This window comes from Phyllopteryx taeniolatus, chromosome 6 (genome assembly GCF_024500385.1).
Source record: "Phyllopteryx taeniolatus isolate TA_2022b chromosome 6, UOR_Ptae_1.2, whole genome shotgun sequence".
Classification (NCBI taxonomy): Eukaryota; Metazoa; Chordata; class Actinopteri; order Syngnathiformes; family Syngnathidae; genus Phyllopteryx; species Phyllopteryx taeniolatus.
The window spans coordinates 3,498,042-3,519,374 of record NC_084507.1 but is presented as its reverse complement, the minus strand read 5'-3'; the positions used below and the strand labels follow the sequence as shown (position 1 = coordinate 3,519,374).

General features: G+C 41.5%; 1 protein-coding gene across 1 annotated transcript; it reads left to right on the top strand.

The window, feature by feature from the left end:
* The first annotated feature begins 812 nt into the window (after window positions 1-812).
* On the top strand, window positions 813-19,767 carry pop1 (POP1 homolog, ribonuclease P/MRP subunit). The gene is made up of 16 exons (XM_061776866.1): window positions 813-950; window positions 1,118-1,229; window positions 4,019-4,156; window positions 4,944-5,119; window positions 5,225-5,482; window positions 6,786-6,873; window positions 6,966-7,144; window positions 7,210-7,484; window positions 7,563-7,656; window positions 7,741-7,849; window positions 7,929-8,048; window positions 10,532-10,653; window positions 10,743-10,934; window positions 11,322-11,476; window positions 13,299-13,532; window positions 18,605-19,767. Exons 2-16 carry the CDS (start codon window positions 1,121-1,123, stop codon window positions 19,275-19,277), a joined length of 2,922 nt encoding a protein of 973 aa, XP_061632850.1. The 5' UTR covers window positions 813-950; window positions 1,118-1,120; the 3' UTR covers window positions 19,278-19,767.
* Window positions 19,768-21,333: the final 1,566 nt, after the last annotated feature.

Below are 21,333 nucleotides of genomic sequence, written 5' to 3'. Positions count from 1 at the left end.
ATGTATATAACTTGATGACATTCACTTTTGGATTACTCCAATACCAAATCTGACAAAAGACATTCCAATAAAATACACAGTATATTTAATATATATTTAATATATATTCCACTACTCTTTCCCATAACTTCATTGTGTGGCTCATCAACTTTATTCCGCTATAGTTCCCACAGCTCTGCACATCACCTTTGTTATTAAAAATGGGCACCAGCACACTTTTCCTGCATTCCTCAGGAATCTTCTCACCTGTGAGAATTCTGTTGAACAAGCTGGTCAAAAACTCCACAGCCACCTCTCCGAGATGCTTCCATACCTCCACAGGAATGTCATCAGGACCAACTGCCTTTCCATTTCTCATCCTCTTTAGTGCCTTTCTAACTTCCCCCTTACTAATCATTGCCACTCCCTGGTCCACCACACTTGCCTCTTCTACTCTTCCTTTGCTCTCATTTTCCTCATTCATCAAATCAAAGTCTTCTTTCCATCTATCTAGCACACTACTGGCACAGTCAACAAATTTTCATCTCGATCCTTAATCACCATAACCTGCTGCACATCCTTCCCATCTCTAGCCCTCTGTCTGGCCAACCTAAATAAATAAATAATTTGATTAAAAAATGGGAACAACAGAGTGAAATAATTTAACTACACGTAATAACTAATCAGCCAGGATGATAATGAATTTGGAAAACAAAAATCACATTTTAATAGACTATATTAAAGTATATTTTAAAACATTAAAGTGGTATGCAGACAGGTGCATTTAAACAATGCAAACGTTCCTACGGCGCTCGATAAATGTAGTTGCGCATACACACTACAACTCCCATGAGCACCAAATATCCGGAAGCAACTCGCACGTTCTCTCTCTTGAGTTTCACACGCTGGCTCGCTAGCTTGTCAACAGGACAAAAATCACATTTGAGACAGAATTCCTGGCATCCACCGAGGTAAATGTAGCTCCATAATACTATTTCATTGCGTTTTTGTTCGACAATAACACAATTCGTCACGTCCGCCTGGAATAACGTTGTTGGTTTGGTAGAAGTCTATGTTGTTTTTAGTTAGCTGGATATGATATAATAATATGGAATCAGGAATGTTCCCTTCTCGACAGAAAATGTCTGCCGCAAAAGTCAAAATGCGACAGAAGAAACTGAGAAACCAGCCCGCCAGTGTGCAGTTTGTATCCTCGCCTGTTCGTGAGGAGGGCAGCCCCCATCCCAACGGTAACAGTTGAAATCTTGACGTCTCAAAAACACACCGTTAATGTAGTAGTTTGTCTGGTTTTGTTCCTCTTCTTTCCCTGACGCGCACTACGTTTTCCTGTTGTTCTTTCTTCATATTACCGATATTTAAGCATTTACACGCAAACCCTTTTTACAACTTAGTAGCATTTCTGTCACCTTTCTCTCACGTCATCTTCAATATCGTTGTGCCCGTTACAATGACGATAAACATTATTTAGGTATGTTACAAAAAACTTCAAACCTCCTGTATATTAAAATGGAGAATATAATTAGAGATATGACACACAAATGAAATTAGCCCTAGTTTGTAAAAATCGGATAAAAATTAAGGATTTTTATGCTACTTTTTATGTCGCAAATTGGCCCAAGTAGATTTTTCCTGATTTTTAATTTCAATCTGATTCAAGTCTTGAATTTGACTATGCCACTCCAAAGTCTTCATTTTTTTTTTTTTTTAAAGCCATACAGAAGTTGACTTGCTGCTGTGTTTTGGATCGTTATCCTGCTGCAGAACATTACACAGTACTGATCGTGCACTGCTTCCCCCCTCCCTAAAATGCCGGATGGTGTACCAGAATTTCCTCACAGCTGTGTGGAATTTGATTTCCATGGCCTCACCAAACACCTCCCACGCCGGAGTTTTTGCCTCAGCGACCCCAAAAGCCGTATTCCACTTGGCTAGCCGTACCCATCAGCTGTATATAGGCCAAACAGGCCCAATAGGACTCCTTCTTCAGCCTCACAGCATCCCTGACAACTGGTGGCCCCCTCCAAGGACTCCAAGAAGGGTGGGTAATCTGAACTGCTGTTTGGTGCATAGGCACAGACAACAGTTGGGACCTGGCACAGACAACAGTTGGGACCTGTCCCACCACCCGAAGGTGGAGGGAGGCTCCCCTCTCGTACACCGGGGTGAACCCCAACTTCCAGGAACCGGGACGTGGGGCCGTCAGTATACCCACACCTGCTCGGTGCCTCTCACCGTGGGCAACTCCAGAGTGGAAGATATTTTGTTGCAGCTTTTTTTTTTATCTTTCGTCCGACTTGATTTTGTTGGGACAGATTCTGTGATGTTTTTTTGTTTGTTTGTCCCCATCCCCCCCTTCCCCCTGATTGAACATGACTGGAGATAATCAGGCTTGGGTGTGATCAGTCATAATTAACCAAAAATTGTGAATAGCCGCAATTAATTTATGATTTAACAAGTATGTATTTACTTTTTCACAGAGCGCCAAGTAACCTTGTTCTTTTTCCTTAATGAAAAACATTTAAAAACAGCATTTTATTATAATTTTTTTTATTCCCTTGGATTATATTTGTCTATTTACATTTGTTTGATGATCTTAATAAAGTGAGGAAATTATGCAAAAAATCTAAGAATTTGAGAAGGGGGCTATTACGTTTTCACGGCACTATATATCGACTTATCGTTTGATAAATAAAATGATCAACGATAGTTTTTCCCGCACTCGGTATATGGTCATTGTTGTAGTGAGCCGGTGTGTGGATCACACAGTGGACAAGAGTTGGACGGCTCTGTTTTTACGGCGGACCAGTACACTCTTGCTGGTGTTGGCTCCGTCCAATACTCCACAGCCTTTCTACATGTGCAGCGCAACAGAGACACTTAAGGGAATGTTCAGTTTGTTGTGTTTGCTAGCCCGGCCGTGAGTTAACGAGCTAGCCTGAAGCTAGGGAGCTAAACAGCTCGCTCCGCCGCGGCGAAGTCATTTTAAACGTCAGTCACTGACGTCATAGTCTGTTTTCGTACTCCTTGAAAGCTGCCAGCTAGATCCCTTTCACACATCCACCATCAACACACAGATGTAATTTTGAATATTACTCCGCGGTGGAATAATATACGGCCTGAGGTTCCACCTGTGCGCTCGAAGTCACAGGAGTTGACGAGACCAGAAAAAAACTTACGCCGCGTCTGCTGTTAATAAGTCACGGTACCTTTACTTCGTTACAATGATCTAAATGTCGCTTGCTACTTTTATTCATCAATTATTGCTTTTTTATCAACTATTTCGTGCGCATCGGGCGCTGTCACTCCAATTTAAGAGCGAGTGACGTTTAAGTCTAGTTCACCAATTAAAACGACACAAGAAAGTCACATGACCTCACACAAAGTCTTCCATTGGGCTTCCCGGACATAGGTATTCATACTAGATAAGCCTGCCCCGCTGATCGTCGTGCGTACATGGCGGCCATGTTGAGAAGATCGCCGTTACCATGAAGGCTACTCTTGTTTACATTTAGACGAACAAAAACAACAGCTTTCATGTATTGTATTGTCTGGCACTGTCGGAAGAAACGTGGATATTTCAGCTCACTTATAACTTGAGAAAACACCGTGCAGTAAATTGCTGATGTTTTGACTGTGGATACACACACACACCCAGCAACATCAGAATTTGTACATTCACATTTTTTTTAAATATTTTTATTTTTTTTTAAATGCTGTTCATGCTATGGTAAAAAAATCTGAAGTTACTCACTATTTACCAAGTATGCTTTCTTCAAGCTGTTTATTCATCACTCCCACGTAGTTTACTGTAAAAGAAAACTGGAATTGATGCTCATATTCATTCTGTCTGCAAGATAATCCTTCTCTTTTGTTGTGACAGAAAAGTCACCTGACCAAAAATCTGAAGTTACTCACTATTTACTCTATTTACAAGTGAAATGGAAAGAAAATGCCGACCGGTGATCTGGATTTATTAACATCACAACATTCTTATTTATTTGTAAACATTGCCCGTCAGGTGGAGGTGGTGATGGTCCATCTGACAAAGATCCACTTACAGTTAGAAAGAAGAGCTCCCACCAACAGACTGGGTGGGTCCGTGGACACCAGAAAGATGGTGGAGTCTATGCTGACAAGATGCCTCAGTATATTACTGGTAAATACACCTCTCCTCTTTTACATGAGTAGACCGTTAGAGACAGTTAGAGTGAAGGCTTAATTATGATTTACCCCTTCCTCTAAACATCAGCACTGTAATCAACTTACTACTTGTATTCTTTCAGTCTGTTGCTTTTAATCAGAATGGTTTCACTCATCAAGCTAACATTTGGTAACTACAGTGAACTTCCATTTATTGCGGCTTGCACACTTCTCCAAGTAAGAGGCCAAGTATGCTTTCTTCAAGCTGTTTATTCATCACTCCCACGTAGTTTACTGTAAAAGAAAACTGGAATTGATGCTCATATTCATTCTGTCTGCAAAATAATCCCACCCTTTTGTTGTGATAGAAAAGTCAACTGACCAAAACCTCCAATCAGGTTCAGTGGGAATATTTGGAATCGCAACACATACGATCTGCATCAGATTAAATTTGGTTTTGCGTTTTGGCCATTGATATAACAATACTAACTGCTCTATGGGAACAATGCATATTAAAATGGCAAAATGTGCTACTGTATTACACCGAAGGGGCATCCCCTCTCCTTCGTCTCAATTATGCTGCGTCTTTTCCAGTCGACCTTGGTGGTGCCTGGAATGTTGCGGCTGTGGACACTGCAGGCGCACATCAAAACCCATAAAAAATGGTTGCTTAAAAATCCATGCTAAAACGAGAGCGAACAAATGGAGATATGGGGGTTAACTGCCCACTGTAAGAGGCTTCTTGCATTGTTTGAGTGACAATTGTTAATGTTCCTCTCGCCTTCGCCAAATTGTATCCGTAGCTGGAGTTTTTGCCAGGGCCAGGGCAGCAGAGGTAAGAGCCATGCTGAAAGCTGTTACCAAGACCACAGGCAGCTGTCATGTCTTTGGAGCGCTGCCAAAACATATGAGAAGAAGAGCAATGAGCCACAACACCAAGCGTCTTCCTTGCCGGCTGAGAGAGATGGCCAACAAAATGGTAGTGTTCAGAAGTGGTACTTCCTCATTGTTGGTTTCTGTTTTAATCAATCTTACAAACACGTTACTTTGTCACTTAAATTATTTTGATGTTGGCTGACCACAGAGGGAGAAATGCCTGCAGGGCAGCTTTAAAAAAAAGGCGCACTCTAAGAACAAGAGCCGCAAAGCTCGTCGCCGTCACGGAAACATGCTGCTGGAGTTCAACCGGCGGCAGAGAAAGAATGTGTGGTTGGAGACGCACATTTGGCACGCCAAGCGCTTCCACATGGTAAAAAAGTGGGGCTACTGCCTAGGTGACAGACCCACCTTGAAATGCTACCGCCCCTGCTACAGAGCCATGAGCAGTCATTGTCTGCTGCAGGTATGGACCTTCACACAAGGGAGGAAAGGATTGTGTTTTGTATTTCATAAACAGTGAACCCCTGTTTACCGCGGGGTATAAATTCCAGATTCACCAGTGATGAGTGAAAATCTGCTAACCAGTGATGAGTGAAAATCTGCTATATATATATATATATATATATATATATATATATATATATATCCATCCATCCATTTTCTGAGCCGCTTCTCCTCACTAGGGTCGCGGGCGTGCTGGAGCCTATCCCAGCTGTCATCGGGCAGGAGGCGGGGTACACCCTGAACTGGTTGCCAGCCAATCGCAGGGCACATAGAAACTAACAACCATTCGCACTCACAGTCATGCCTACGGGCAATTTAGAGTCTCCAATTAATGCATGTTTTTGGGATGTGGGAGGAAACCGGAGTGCCCGGAGAAAACCCATGCAGGCACGGGGAGAACATGCAAACTCCACACAGGCGGGGACGGGGATTGAACCCCGCACCTCAGAACTGTGAGGCTAACGCTCTAACCAGTCGGCCACCGTGCCGCCATATATATATATATATATATATATATATATATATATAAATATAAACCATTATCAAAATGTTTTTATATATGTAGGTTTACCCCTCTGAGAGGTTTATAATAGATTTTAACTTAAGTACTGCTTATCTCATGTTCTCACCCTCTCGCAGTCACGAAATGGGAAACTATTGTATAACATAACTATGAGGAAACAAAAAGAAGACTCGCTTGCACAGTTCTCCAAATAAGAGGCAAGCCTGCTTGCTTCAAGCTGCTTGTCATTCTCCGTTAGGGATGGGATTCGAGAACCGGTACCGATCGCGAGCCGGTTCTCAAGTTAACGATAACTTGGAATCGTTCGCTAAATTTCCAAAAGGTTCCCTTATCAATTCTAGTCGGGGAGAATGACATATCGCACACTTGACGCAGTTTACGAAACGTGGACCTTCTAGTATTCATAGGATGATCGCCCTGCAAGTGGTCTTAATAGGCTATATCAGTCTAACAATTCTGAGTAAGGGTGCCAGATTGCCACCAAAACCAGCAGTAACGACACCAATTTAACTATACTAAAAACGACACCACTTAAAATATTAAACCCTGTCTGTGCAAAATAACACATTTAAATATGGGTTTTAACGCATTAAAAATAAAAACTGAGCGCTTAAAAATCCACGATAATACAAGGGTGCAAACGATAGACCTTGGCATAGCGGGGGTTCACTCATAGAAATAGATTTAAAAAAAATAAAATAGTACTGTCAGAGACAGATTTCTGCTTGTGATTGAACAGGACCTGTCTTACTACTGCTGCCTAGAGCTCCAGGGAGAGGAAGACAAGCTACTGGATTGTCTGTCACAACTGACCAGCAAGGAGACTGGTGACTGTGCTCTTCCTCAACCACAAATGCAGCTTTTGATTTGTCACGAGGAGTCAGTTTGCATAACATGTACTGCTTTTCTAATTCGGCAGGCCCTACATTTGCTCAACGGTTGTGTCTGTCAGGACAAAGACAAGGTAGCGTGGTGTTGTACAGGGCAGGACAGTTCCCCTCGCAGGCTTTGGGCCCGGTCACATTCCTCTGGAGACCCCGTTCCCTGGGCTCAGTTCACAGGCAAATGTGGACCTGGGTTCATCCCACTCTTAAACAAGTAGGGTGTTTTTGTTATTTGTTTAATTTAAAGTTTTTCTTTACTGAATTAATTTTTACTTGCAGGACATCCTCAGTGAGTTCCTAAGTGTGTGTCAGTGTCATGAGGCTGTGGTCCCACTGCCCATGCCATATGGTACGCGCACAGAGGCAATCTCCACCAAAGATTCAGAACCAAAGCCTGATGGAGCCCCTGAAATCAAGCAGGCACCTGGAACTAAGAGGAAGCAAAGCCAAAAGGATGCCAGTGGACCTCCTCCTAAGAAGATCTTTGGTGATGGCACCAGATCACCCGACACCCCTGTTACCTGGAAATCCAACTCAACTGGAATATTAATCAAGTTTGTGTTGCTTCTTGATTGGATTTGTGAGAAAAATCTGCAAAAGGTGACATGAAATATGTTGTTTATCTTATGCAGTGATCTCACAATGGAGATTGTACGATACCGCCTGATTGGACCGCAATCCCATTCTGTGCTGGCAGATGCTTTGGAAGCTGCTACAAACTGTGATGTAAGTGTCTGTGAATTTTTATCAGCATGGAAAGCAGAGTCTTTTTTTTTTATACCAACCAAATGTTGCATTGTCTCTTATTAGGATATGAGCAAATCCCAGCCCTCCTGCCTCTGGTGGCCTGATCACTGCAAAGATGAGCATAAGATGAAGCTCCATCAGCAACAAACCGATGTCTTTCACTTATTGAAAGGTTTCCTTTTTCTGTCTCTGTGTGAATTGGTCGGTTTGAATGTTTTTGTCATCTAATCATTTTTGTGTAACTCGTCCAGGCATCTACTCAACTGCAGAGCTCCCACCTGGCACAGTGCTGGGGCTGACAGTTGATGACCCGAGGCTTAACATACCGGCAAAGAGGGTTAAAGCGTTGCCCTGTGTAAAGGAGACACAAGGTAAAAGCTGTCCTACCGCTGAGGCGGTGGAAGTGCGGGCTGCTAATTACGACAGATGCTAATTGTGGTTTACACGTATGCCATTTAGTGTGCTTAGTCTTCCTTTTCAAATTCGAACCCCCATTTGCTTCGTAGAACTTGGCTTATCTGTCAAAGGAGATGTACAGTGGGTATGGAAAGTATTCAGACCCCCTTAAATTTTTCACTCTGTTATATTTTTCACTGTTATATTGCACATTCATGGCGGCACGGTGGGTGACTGGTTAGGGCGTCGGCCTCACAGTTCTGAGGACCCGGGTTCAATCCCCGGCCCCGCCTGTGTGGAGTTTGCATGTTCTCTCCGTGCCTGTGTAGGTTTTCTCCGGGCACTCCAGTTTCCTCCCACATCCCAAAAACATGCATGAATTGGAGACTCTAAATTGCCCGTAGGTGTGACTGTGAGTGCGAATGGTTGTTTGTTTGTATGTGCCCTGCGATTGCCTGGCAACCAGTTCAGGGTGTACCCCGCCTCCTGCCCGATGATAGCTGGGATAGGGTCCAGCACGCCCGCGACCCTAGTGAGGAGAAGCGGCTCAGAAAATGGATGGATGGATGGATATTGCACATTCAGCCAATCACATGTGACCAGCAGCCATGTCATGAGCAGACAAATGTGTGGTGGACTGTCATCATGTCAGTTCACCCACTGTTGTGTAACAGTGGGGCGGGTGTGCAGAATGGCTCACAAACACATTTTTAAAATTTGGGCAGATTAAGAAAAATAAATAAAAAGATTTACCATAATTTCTCGTGTCTAATCCGCACCCATATTTAATCAGTACCCCCAAAGTTGACCTCAAAATTCTGGAAAACCCTTCTACATATGTATAATGCATTTGTACAATGCATCATTTTGCTTCTACCCATATGATCAAAACATGATTATCTGTATTTTTGTTTTTTCAAGGAATTATTCAGAAGTTAAGCACTTTATTTGAACACGCTCTTATTTTGAAAGTTCACAGCCCTACTTTTATTTAGTAAATAAAAAAACATACGGTTGGCAGACTTTTTAAGATGGGTACAATTCTTTAAAGAAAACATGAAGCGCTCTGGTGAAACACATACAATTTGATTTTAATGGAATTCAAATTAAACTGTAAATTATTTCAGAAATGCATTATAATTAAACAAAACATACCAAAGAAATTAATTATGGTTTATGTTCAGTCATCAGTCGTACTTAAGACAACAAAAAATATTTCACATATTCTGTCAGGGTATGTAAACTCATGAGCACAACTGTATATATATGCAGTCATACATACCCCTGTCATATTGGAATGAAAGTGTAGGCCGAGCGTTTTTCATAACCTCTAGATGGCAATGCCATATTAGAATGAAAGTGTACACCGTTCTCATAACCTCTGGGTGATGGTGGCATATTGGAATGAAAGTGTACAGCTTTTTCATAACCTCTAGATGGCGGCATACATTTATAAAATGTGAAAGTTTTTTTTATATTTTCCCCTACACCTATGTATAATGTGCACCATTGACTTTACAATTTTTTTGCAGAAAAAATGCGCGTTATGCATGAGAAATTACGGTACTTGGTTGTTGTTTTTTTTTTGTTCGCCCCCCCACACACTCTTGATGGGTGGGCTGGCCCAAATGTTTGTATGAAAGGCCATTAAAAAGTACATTTTCCGTAATGTCCTCTTCAAGGTTTTTTTGGCTCAGTTTTATTAGTTCATCAACATGAGATACAAATATGGTTGATAATAGCAGGTCCAAATAAGTCTGTTGTTCTGTCCTGAGGCCGTTTCACAGAGTGCACCCCTGGTCCTGTGCTCCTGGGGGGCCTCTGCTCAGCCATGCAGATGCTCCAGGTTCGAATCCTGGCAGGACCCTGTACTCCAAAAACGGCATCACTGACAAACAACAGCTTATGTTCCTCTTCCTTTAAACAGAGTGACACATTTTCACTGGTATTAATAATAGAAATGTTGCTCGGCAGCAAGAAGAGAGTGCCCCAGTTTTTGCCCTAGCTTTCCTTACCACCCTGAAATGGATAAGCAGTGTAAAAAATGAATACACAGTGCAGGAAGACACTTCAAGTTTCTCATTGTCTGCTTCAAATGAGGCTTGTCAATGGTCATTACCGAGGAGATGGATGCTCTTGTTGTCTGTATCTCGAAAACAGATATAATAAGGTAACTACAAAGTAAAATGGCTTTCATTTAGAATACAATACCGGTCATTCTCTAAATTTTGTATGTAGGTCTGATAAAATATATACTTTGAATATGAGATGGTAAACACATTCATGGATATATTAGATAGAAACATCTAAATTGGCATCTTGCTGCTCATTTAGACAACGATCATCTGAACTGAGAAATTTCCAAAATATGTCACTATGGCAAGATTCATACAGTTACTCCATTTTCTATTTAAATGTGGGATTACACAGGGGCATGCTTATGTGATGTTTATTCCAGAGGTGGATGACGACAAGAGAAAGGCGCTGTCTTTGGGCGGTGTACCAGAACACTGTTGTCAGAGTTTCCTCTGGGAACAGTCTGTTCGCAACAATGTCACAGAGAAAAAAATTTCAGAGCAGGTATCACAAAATGGCATTCAAACTTTGTCTTAGTTTGTGTACAGTACTTTATTTATAAGGCCTTTTACTTCTGCCTTTACATCTCACAGGACTTGAACCGTATGAGGAGCGAGGTTCTTGTGCCCGGGTCGAGGCTTAGCCCTATTCCCCCACAGTGTCGAGTGCCCATCCTGCTGGTTCAACAGCCTGGCAAGCAGGAGGGACATGAGATGAATTCGTGGGGTGTCGGATGGGACCTGTTGCTTCCTAAAGGCTGGGGCATGGCTTTTTGGATCCCACTGGTGAGTACTGGGGACCACCCATTTTTGCGTGTGTGTGCGTGCGCGCGCGTGTGTGTGTGTGTGTGTGTGTGTGTCTGGGTTCCATTTTCCCTTTGTAAGAGGGACAGAAAGCAGAGGGGCTTACAGGTTTGTTTTTGAGGTTTTCCTTTCTGTTCTTAAACCTGTCTTTTTCAGGCGCTTGACGTGTGGAAATTGATCCTTCATGTTGATAGTTTTATAGAAAGATTATTCACTTGCTATGTCCTTATTTTTGTTTCAACATGCCCTGTGAAAAAGTTAAATCTACCTTGAAATGAAAGGTAGACGTGAAGCCCCCAGGTTTATTTTGTTTTTCCAATGACAGCTCAAAATCCAGTGCTTACGTTCTGACATTTGTCCCTCTGCTAGGTGTACAGAGGTGTTCGCATTGGTGGACTAAAAATGAGTCTGACACACTCGCAAAATAAAGGTGTTCCTCACTTCCCCAACGATTACCCAGACTGCCCTGCAGGAGCCCGTTTTCAGGAGGACCAAGAGTCTGAGCTGCTTGAAAAGTTCAAAAGGTCAGTTGAAAAATAAAAGCAATTTAAGTTTAATCAAAAATACATCTTGCTTTTTCTTGACAAGAATAATTGTCATGTGGTATAGATTTTGTTTTTTTATACACACACACACACACAGCGGCTGAATTAAGTATTTAACACATCACAATTGTTCTCACTAAATATACTTCCAAAGGTGCTATTGAAAATTTCGCCAGATGTTGGGAAAAACCGAAGTAATCCATACATAAAAAGAAAGTAGAAAAAATAAACAAAAAAATTAAGTTTTGTGTAAAAATGTGAAATGAAAAAGTATTGAACACATGAAGAAAGGGAGGTGCAAACAGGCACGGAAAGCCAAGACAATCCAGCCCTTTGTCACTGCAAATGAATATCAGCTGGTTCAGTCTTAATTGATGGGCTACAAAAAGGTCTCATTGCCAAGGTGTGAGTCAAGACACATCTCATGATGGGTAAGAGCATAGAGCTGTCTCAAAACCATTGCAAACTAATTGTTGCAAAACATAACGATGGCTTTGGTTACAGGCGCATATCTAAGCTTCTGAATGTTCCAGTGAGCACCGTTGTGGCCAGAATACGTAAGTGGAAAGCCAATCATATACCACCATAAATTTGCCTCGATTGGGTGTTCCTCGCATGATTTCTGAAAGAGGAGTGCTAAGAATAATGAGAAGAGTGGTCCAAGAGCCAATGATCACCCGTGCACAGTTTCAAAAAGACCTGAAATTCGCAGGTCCTGTTGTCACAAGGAAAACAGTGAGTAATGCACTCCGCCGCCATGGCCTGTATGCCCGCTCACCACGCAAGACCCGTTGCTGGGAAAAAAAAAGCATGTCAAAGCTTGCTTAAAGTTTGCTGAACAACATTTGGACAAGCCAGTTAAATACTGGGAGAATATAGTCTGGTTGGATGAGAGCATAATTGAACTGTGAAGACAGTGACGTTCGGAGGTAGGAACATGATGGTGTTGGGGCTGCTTTCAGCATGTGGTACTTGTAAACTTTACATTATTGAAGGAAGGATGAATGGGCAAACCAAGACATTCTTGACTAAAATCTGCTGCCATCAGTGAGGATGATGATAAATGAAACGAGGGTGGACATTTCAGCAGGATAATGATCCAAAACATGCCAAGGAAACTCTCAATTGGTTTCAAAGAAGAAAAAGTTTCAAATTAAAAAAATAAAGCAGCTAGAATGGCGCAGCCAATCACCTGACTTGAACCCAATCGAAAATCTATTGAAAGAACTGAAACTCGAGGTCGATAAAAGAAGCCCACGTAACCTCCAAGATCTGAAGACTGCTTGTGTGGCCCAAAATGGGCCAAAATCACACCAGAGCAATGCATGCGACTAGTTTCTCCATTTAGGCTTTTGTACAAAGTATTAAATAAATACCAGTTGGTGTGTTTTTCCCTGTGTCATTTCACATTATTACACAGAACTTAATTTCTGATCTTATTTGTTCTACTTTCTCTGTATATATGGATTACTTGGGTTGTTCCCAACATCTGGTGAAATTTTCCGGTCAAATAGCACCTTTGGAAATATAATTAATGAGAAAAATGGTGACGTTAAATACTTATTTCATATAACATATCAATAGGAAGTACAAATTTACGTTAATGTACTTAAAATATTGGGTGATTTTACTCTGACCCTAAATAATTTCTATCACATGGATAGTTCCCCTGATGTAGATGAGATTGTAATAAAGCTGTTTCGTCATCCTACGCGAGCTGCTGTTTAGCTCTCACAGTTTGTCTCATAAACTGGGGGATTTGCAGTTTGACAAGGGTTTGACCATTTGCCCTCTACTCTAGACGTCCACCTGCCAAAAGAACCAATTACATTAAACATGGCTGCCTGGCTCCATTCTGTTGCCCTTGGCAACAGCTGGCTGAGGAGTGGGACGTTATTGGAAGTGATGGAGAGGATAAAAAAGGAGACATCCAGGCTAAAAGCACATCGCGGGGTGATACAGCAATCCAATCTGAGATAATGTCACATCACGAAGTCCCTGCGACAAAGCTGCAAACCCACTTCACTGTCCTGAGGTATGATATTTTCATGACACGTTTGATGTAATGTTCTCTATGGTGCCTGTGTCATATTGGTCAGATAAACAAGGTCGATTTTACTCAAAATATGCAACAGTCTGGTCTCTGCTGACATTATTAGGCTTTACCCGATCAGGATTTTTGGGGCCGATCAGCGAGTTTAAACGATCCCGCCCCTCGATTGATTGGGTGGGGTCCTCAGCCGCCGCCATGCGGCCACAGCAATTACAGGACACTTCTGTCAGTCTTTGTGCATATAAAACAGTATCAATTCACTTGCATGTATCCGCAGACACAGACCCTGAAGACTCTTTCACTGGTTGTGGGGTCACGCACTTACTGCGACAAATAACTCATGAATATGCAAATCGCTTTTGTATCCCCTCACTTATTCTCGTCCTGTAGACTTTTATAATTCACATAATTAATGCCACCACACTTCAGTTGTACAGCCGGGTTCACGACCCTTGTCCTGCATGCTTCTTCTCCTGTCCTTGTCTTGTTCTATCTTGTCCTGTCCTTCCCTCACAGGGTGTAGCACTACAGCCCCATGCAGCACTCATAGTTAATGTTTCATTGTTGTAGATAATGTAATGATTTACTTCTCTCATCCAGTTTACAATTAGTGCTTTGTCTTTTGTCTTCGTTTCTCTCTCCCTTCTAGAAACTTTGTTCGGTTCGACTGATCAAGTCTGATTCTCAATAAACCTCAATTATAATACCACAGTGGACGCTTAAAAACTCCACTGTGACACAGTAAAACTGTTCCGGCAAAAAAGGGATACAGATTTTCTATTCTCCTTGACCTAACAGCCGAACAGGACCAAACCCCCCCCCAAAAAAAACGATCACTCATCCGATCACAGGATGAAGCAATGTGTCTATTTCATTTACTTTATATACTTGTGTGCTGTATACTGAGTATCTTCAGAAGTATTCTCTAGCATTTTAGACATGGTAAAACATGAACGACCTGTTGGTGGCATTCAAGGATTGGCCACTGACATAAGTAAGTTTTCAGTCAGATCAAACCAACATTACAACATGACAGAAATAATGGGTGCTAACTTAGTGTAATTAAATTACTTCACACACACCGAAACTTTAGAGCATGATTCAACAGATCACTGGCATGTTTACTACAACCGTTAGTGCTAGCACTACACAGGCTACAGAACGTTTTGTTGCCTGCTTGCGAGTATTAAAAGTACATGAACATACCTTAAGCAATCCTTGAATGAACGTCCTCCCCCGAGCACCAGTGATGACCACCATGTTTTTCCTTATTTTATCTTCCCCCCCACACACAATAAATTTGCACGATCCATTGTTGTTGTCGTCGCCATGGTAACGTGTGCATCCGGTCGTGTTTGAGTTGACAAGATAAAGCCCAATGATCGTAAAAAACGGGATGCGGTGGTATGGGAATACAAGATTTTATTGCAGCAGTCTGACAGTGCAATCGTGAAAGACCAAATTTCTCTTGTAGTCTGATCCAGGCATTACATGTTGTCTGTCTCAGACAAACAACTTTATTGGCGGTCAGATATTTACAGTACTAAGTCAAGCCACGAGACAAGGCTAAAAATAAACTAGCTTTTGGATTCAAATATACTGTACACGATGGCGAGGCGGAGTAAATGTCTTTTGCGGAGCCGATCACTTACCTCATTGACCGGACCGCTGAATTATGAAAAATGCTAATTATCGGCCGATACCGATCTTTAGTTTTGAAAGTTTTTTGGGGGAGAGAGATGTTACTTTGGGCCTATACAGCACCTCATAGCCATGCGACTTGTCATGCAATCCCTTATTCCAGTGAACATCCAAAAACTAAAAAAAAAATAAATAAAAAAACTGTAGTTTCTGTTTTTTTTGTTGTACTTCCAAAATGCTACCAGACAGAAGGGCACCAGTGGTGGCAATGAGGACTAACGTGATGATGACCACTGAACAATAAATGCAAGTGTTTTAACAACAAAATGGTTGGCCAGTACAAGATGGTGACAATAATTAAAGAAGAAAATGTGCACGCTAAATAGAGCTGCATGAAGGAAGAAATGCACTTGAGGCAATAATCCTCCATCTCCTGTCATCTCCCCTCTTATAAATGTTAAAATGATATTTAAAAAAAATATTGTAATTTTTCTAAAATAAAGGCTTTACTTTGGGAAATATTCAAAATCTGAACACATTGGAGGTTGACAGATTGGGAGATTGACTTCAAGGTTCCACATCTTTACAGGAGAATGAGGAATTAAATGTAAATGTGTAATTCTCCAAGACACCTGGATCAAAGTTTGTGGCCATTTCAGGGGTGTCAAATAATTTTTAGTTGCGGGCCTTATCGTAGTTATGGTTTACTTCTGAACGAGGGACCGGCGAGTACCGATATCGGCCTTATTTCAAGGTATTGGGTACTTGTTAAGTTTGTCGATACCATCCACCGATATTTAGGTTAAAAAAATCTATCGAGTGAGTAGTGTCCGCTACCCTGTGGTTTGACACATGAGCGAATCATCATGTGCGTCAGTAAGAAAGAAATGTCTTTATTGACAATCATCTGTCATTGTGTTAATTTAAATTTTATTTACAGATTTTAATCGGCCGATATTAGCCTTTTTCAAATCAGCCAAAACTGCCCGATTTAGTTATTTTTACCTAATTTTCAGTTATTATTCAATATATTTTAAAAGAGGAAATTCTAACAGGATAATGCAAGCATTACTTTAACGTTATTAAAAGGTGAAGAAAGTCTGCAAGTTTGGTATTTTGGCAAGAGACATACAGTCCACACACTTCATTTGCTTTTGTGAGCCACATAAAATAACGGATCATGAGTTTGACACCTGTGCATTAGGCTATTATCAATAAAAAGGAAAGCAAAAAAATATATTTTTTTGGCCTTCCCTCAATATGAAACTGTTTCGGTGATTATAAAACGTTAAACTGGTAAACATTTTTGGTTCCTAAACTGAAAAACACTAGTCTGTGAATAAAACACTGCAGCAAGCCACATTGGATACACATTACTCATACAATGGTGTGAAAAAGTATTTGCCCCCTTCCTGATATCTTTTTTTTTTTTTTTGCAAGTTTATCACACCTAAATGTTTCCCATCAAACAAATTTAAATATTAGTCAAAGACAACTCAACACAAAATGCATTTTTTAAATGTTTTTTTTTCTTATTAAGGGAGGGGGAAAAAATCCAAACCTACATGGCCCTGTGTGGAAAAAGTGATTGCCTCCTAAACCTAATAACTGATTAATAATAATAACCCTTAGCAGCAACGACTGCAATCAAGCGTTTGCAATAACTTGTATAGTGTACTGACTAAAATGTGAGTGTAGTGTACTGTCTAAAATGTGTTGAACTGTATTTGTTTGAATTGCTGTTCTGAAAACTAGTTAAAAGTTTGTTTGGTTCTTTGCGTGGATGGATACTGGGGTGTCCTGCGTTCTGAGGGGTCTGTAAACATTTCAGGTTTTTTTTTGTTTTAATGATTGATTGAAGGGGTGGTGCGTCCAATGTGATTGGGGGAAGGAGGTGGGTCGTGGAGCGGGAGATGCGGCGGGGGAAGAAGAGTTTTTTTTTTGGGTGTCTGGACCTGGTTTTTCGACGCGAACGGATTTACTGTTTCAACGCGAACGGATTTTTGACTGTTTCAACGCGAACGGATTTACTCTTTCAACGCCACGGGTCCTGCCTGCTCAACGCCACCGGGCTGCCGCTTCGACGCTACGGGATCCAGTCGCTGTGCCTACTGAAGCGTTTTGAGGGCGCGTTCCTACGGCAATCGGTTTGGGTTTCTTTTCCCCAGTGAATTGAGGGTTCAACGGTTTTGTGAGTACTGCCAGTGAGGGCTACATGTGGGGGCTCGTCCGGGATTGTTATTGTTCACTAGTGTATTTGTGAGCAAAGAAAAACAAAACAAAAAACAAAAAAAAAAAACCCTGAAATGTTCACAGACCCCTCGGAACGCAGGACACCCCAGTATCTATCCACACAAAGAACCAAACAAACTTTTAACTAGTTTTCACAACAGCAATTCAAACAAATACAGTTCAACACATTTTAGTCAGTACACTACACTTGCAATGAGTCTCTTAAAGCGCTGTCATGTTGACACCTTGCAAAAAGTTCAACTTTTCTCATCAGAACACAGGGTATTTTCCCAAAAGTGTTGGGGGTCATCAAGATGTTTTTTGGCAAAATTTAAACGAGCCTTGATGTTCTTTTTTGCTCAGCAGTGGTGTCCGTCTAGAAAACCATGACCATTTTTTGTCCAGTCTCTTTATTATGGTGGAGTCATGAACACTGACCTTAACTGAGGCAAATGAGGCCTGCAGTTCAATGGATGTTGTTGTGACGTCTTTTGTGACCTCTCGGATGAGCCGCGCTGCGCTCTCTGGGTAATTTGGGTCAGCTGGCCACTCCTCGGAAGGCTCCCCGCTGTTCTGTTTTCGCCATTTGTGGATAATGGTCACTGTGGTTGACTGGAGTCCCAAAGCTTTAGAAATGGCTTCATAACCTTTTCCACACTGCTAGATCTGAATTACTATCTTTCTCATTTGTTTCTGAATTTCTTTAGTTCTCTGCATGATGTCTGGCTTTTGAGCATCTTTTGGTCTACTTCACTTTGTCAGGCAGGTCCTATTTAAGCAAGTTCTTGATTGAGAACAGGTGTGGCAGTATCAGGCCTGGGTATGGCTAAAGAAATTGAACTCGGGTATGATAAACCACAGTTATATTTTAACGGGGGGCAAATCACTTTTTCACACATTGCCATGTAGGTTTGGATTTATTTTCTCTCCTTAAAAACAGCATCTTGTTTGCTTGTGTTGTCTTTGACTAATATTTAAATTTGTTTGATGATGGGAAACATTAAAGTGTGACAAACATGCAAAAAAATAAGAAAACATGGCATAAATGTTTTTTGCTGATGTTATGTCCCTGAAACATCAAGAAAGCAAAGGAACCAGTTCACGTTTTTACTCAATCCTTCTCATTTATGCATACATTGAAGTGCATTTTTAAATTTTAATCATACAACTTTGTTTCCTAGGAACAGGAAGTCTTTGAGGCTTCTCTCTAGTTGGTGCAGACCCACTTCATGTAAAGGTCAGAGGTTGTACTGTGTCAAGGAAACGCTACCTCTGGACCATGCTGCAAAGATGTCATTCCAAGCAAGTCATGGGATGACTCTGGTTTGGGTACGTCTGTCACTGTTGTTGAAGGGTAAACCAGACCCCCATGCCATGGTGTGTGTGCCAACTGCAGATGACCTCAAGCTGCTGAACCAAGGGCCTGTCAGTAGCGGCCCTCAGGAGCCCCCCCACAAGGACCTCTTGAAAAGCACGATTAAACATAGTAAGAAGGGTGCCAAGAAAAGGGCTTCTGATAACAGTAAAAGTAAAGACACTCCCTCAGCCTCCGATCAGAAGACCACCACGTTTGAGAAGCCCCAGTCATCTTCTCCTGCTTCTGATTTTGTTTTGGGAGTGTGGCCGAATCCCCTGCCGAGTGTCACCTCTCACTGCTCCCGACTGACGCTAGGCTGGGTGACTCAGGCCGACTTCTCCCTGTCTGCAGGGAGTGGGGAGGCTCTTGGCTTTGTGAGTGTCACCGGCCTCATTCACACACTCATCAGTCAGCCTCTGGAACACAGAGGAATGGTGCTGCTACGCAACCCCATGTCCCTACAGTACCGCTTTGCAAAAATTAACATAGAAGTTTGAGTGGAACATATGCTGAACTTGCTTGATTTTGAGGCAAATACATTTTTCGGTTTATGGGTAACTGAAAAGCGCACCTAAAACGTAGCATCATGCAACTTTGTCATCGGTCTTTGCGCAGTGATCTAACTGAAACCCTATGTCTTTAATTTGTGTCGGCTGTAAAATAAGATGACTGGTAATATAAATTACATTTTGCATTTGCTAGACATACTCGAGTGCCGGTCATGGTCAAGTTCATCTATTACCATTTTAGTTAAGTACATTTCTTGTATTGTCTATTTTACATGCAGATGGAATCTGTCAGTACTAGGATTTTGATTTAAACATTTCATTGGAAACCAAATTCCATCGCATAGAATTCTTATTTTTTTTTTCATTAAAGTTAATAAAAGACCCATATATGACTGTTCAGATGATTACTACGCACGTATGTAATTGTTGGTACCCCTCTGTTAAAGAAAAAAAATAAAAATAAATGGCGACCCCATCATCTGCGACCGAAACCAACCTTTCTGACACTGGTTAGCACAGAATGCGTTGTGTTGAGATTTCTTGCACCCTGCACACATTCAAGACACCCTGTGCCGGATGGAGCGAAGCAACCCAAGAGCAAAACCAAGCATCCATGTTTCTTTGTATGTCTGTAAACATAGAGCTGATGTGACTTGCACGAAAGTTTCAGTTTCCTCATCTGTTCAAAGCATCTTCTCCCATTAGCAAGTCAAATTGTATTCCCCCCAAGATTAACAGTATTTCATCGACCATTGTTGCTTTTTCTGCAACAGAAGGATACCAACAATTTAGCCTACATGTATCACATTCTCCAGCGGGAACAAAAACACCAACACTATATGACAGCAGAGGCAATGTGAGAGAAGGCACAGACTCCTCCTTAAACATCAAGTCTTGTATACACATCCCATTATGTGTGGGTGGTAAGAGGGAAGTAAAGGTTTGGTTGCTTGGCAACCCTTAATTTTAGATTCAGGTCTTTATGTGGTTTGGTTTATTTGAGGTTAAGTGTATGGTATGTATTATTTAGTGCCGTGAAAAAGTATTGGCCAGTTCTCAAATGATATTTTTGCATAGTTTCTCCACTTTAACATCATCAAAAAAATATTTTTTAAATATCTGGCATATAACCCAAGTGAACTTAAAATGCTATTTTAAAATGATTTCTTTAAGAAAAAGAAAATGCAGTTACCTGGAGCTGTGTGAAAAAGATCTAAAAAGCTGCAACAAAATGAAAGAAATTCCAGAACAGTGGAGAAAAGGTAATTGACATCTATCAGTCTGGAAAGATTAGCCCAAGAGAACAGCAATGACTCATCCAGGAGGCCACAACGGAACTCAGGACAACTTCTGAAGAACTGCAGGCCTCCCTTGGCTCAGCTCCTTCAGGACTTGGACGACTTGCTGTGATTGATGGCACCATGATTCTGCTCTTTAACAGAAAATCCTGAAGGAGAATATTCCACCATCAATTTGCGACCTCAAGCCGAATCGCACTTGGGTTTTGTAGCAGGATAACAATCCTAAACCTACCGTCAACTTCCTATTGGCTTAAAAACACTTTGGACTGGTCTAATCAAAGTCCAGACTTGAATCTGATTGAAATGCAGTGGCATGACCTTAAAAAGGCCGTTCATGCTTGAAAACCCTCCATTTTTGCTGAATTCAAAAATTCTGCAACGAAGAGTGGGCCAAAATATCTCCACAGAGATGTGAAAGACTCAGTGCCAGTTCTAGAAAACGCTTGATTTCTGTTGTTGTTTCTGAGAATGGCCCAACCAGTTATTAGGTTTAGGGGGCCATTAATTTTTCACACAGGGCCAGGTAACTTTGAATAGTTTTTTCCTTAATAAATGAAGGATAATAAATGTCACTTGGGTTATATTTGTCTAGTTACATTTGTTTGATGATCTTAACCAAAGTGGGGAAACTGCAAAAATATAAGAATTTGAGAAGGGGGCTGCAAACCGGCGGCACGGTGGCCGACTGGTTAGAGCGTCAGCCTCACAGTTCTGAGGTGCGGGGTTCAATCCCCGTCCCCGCC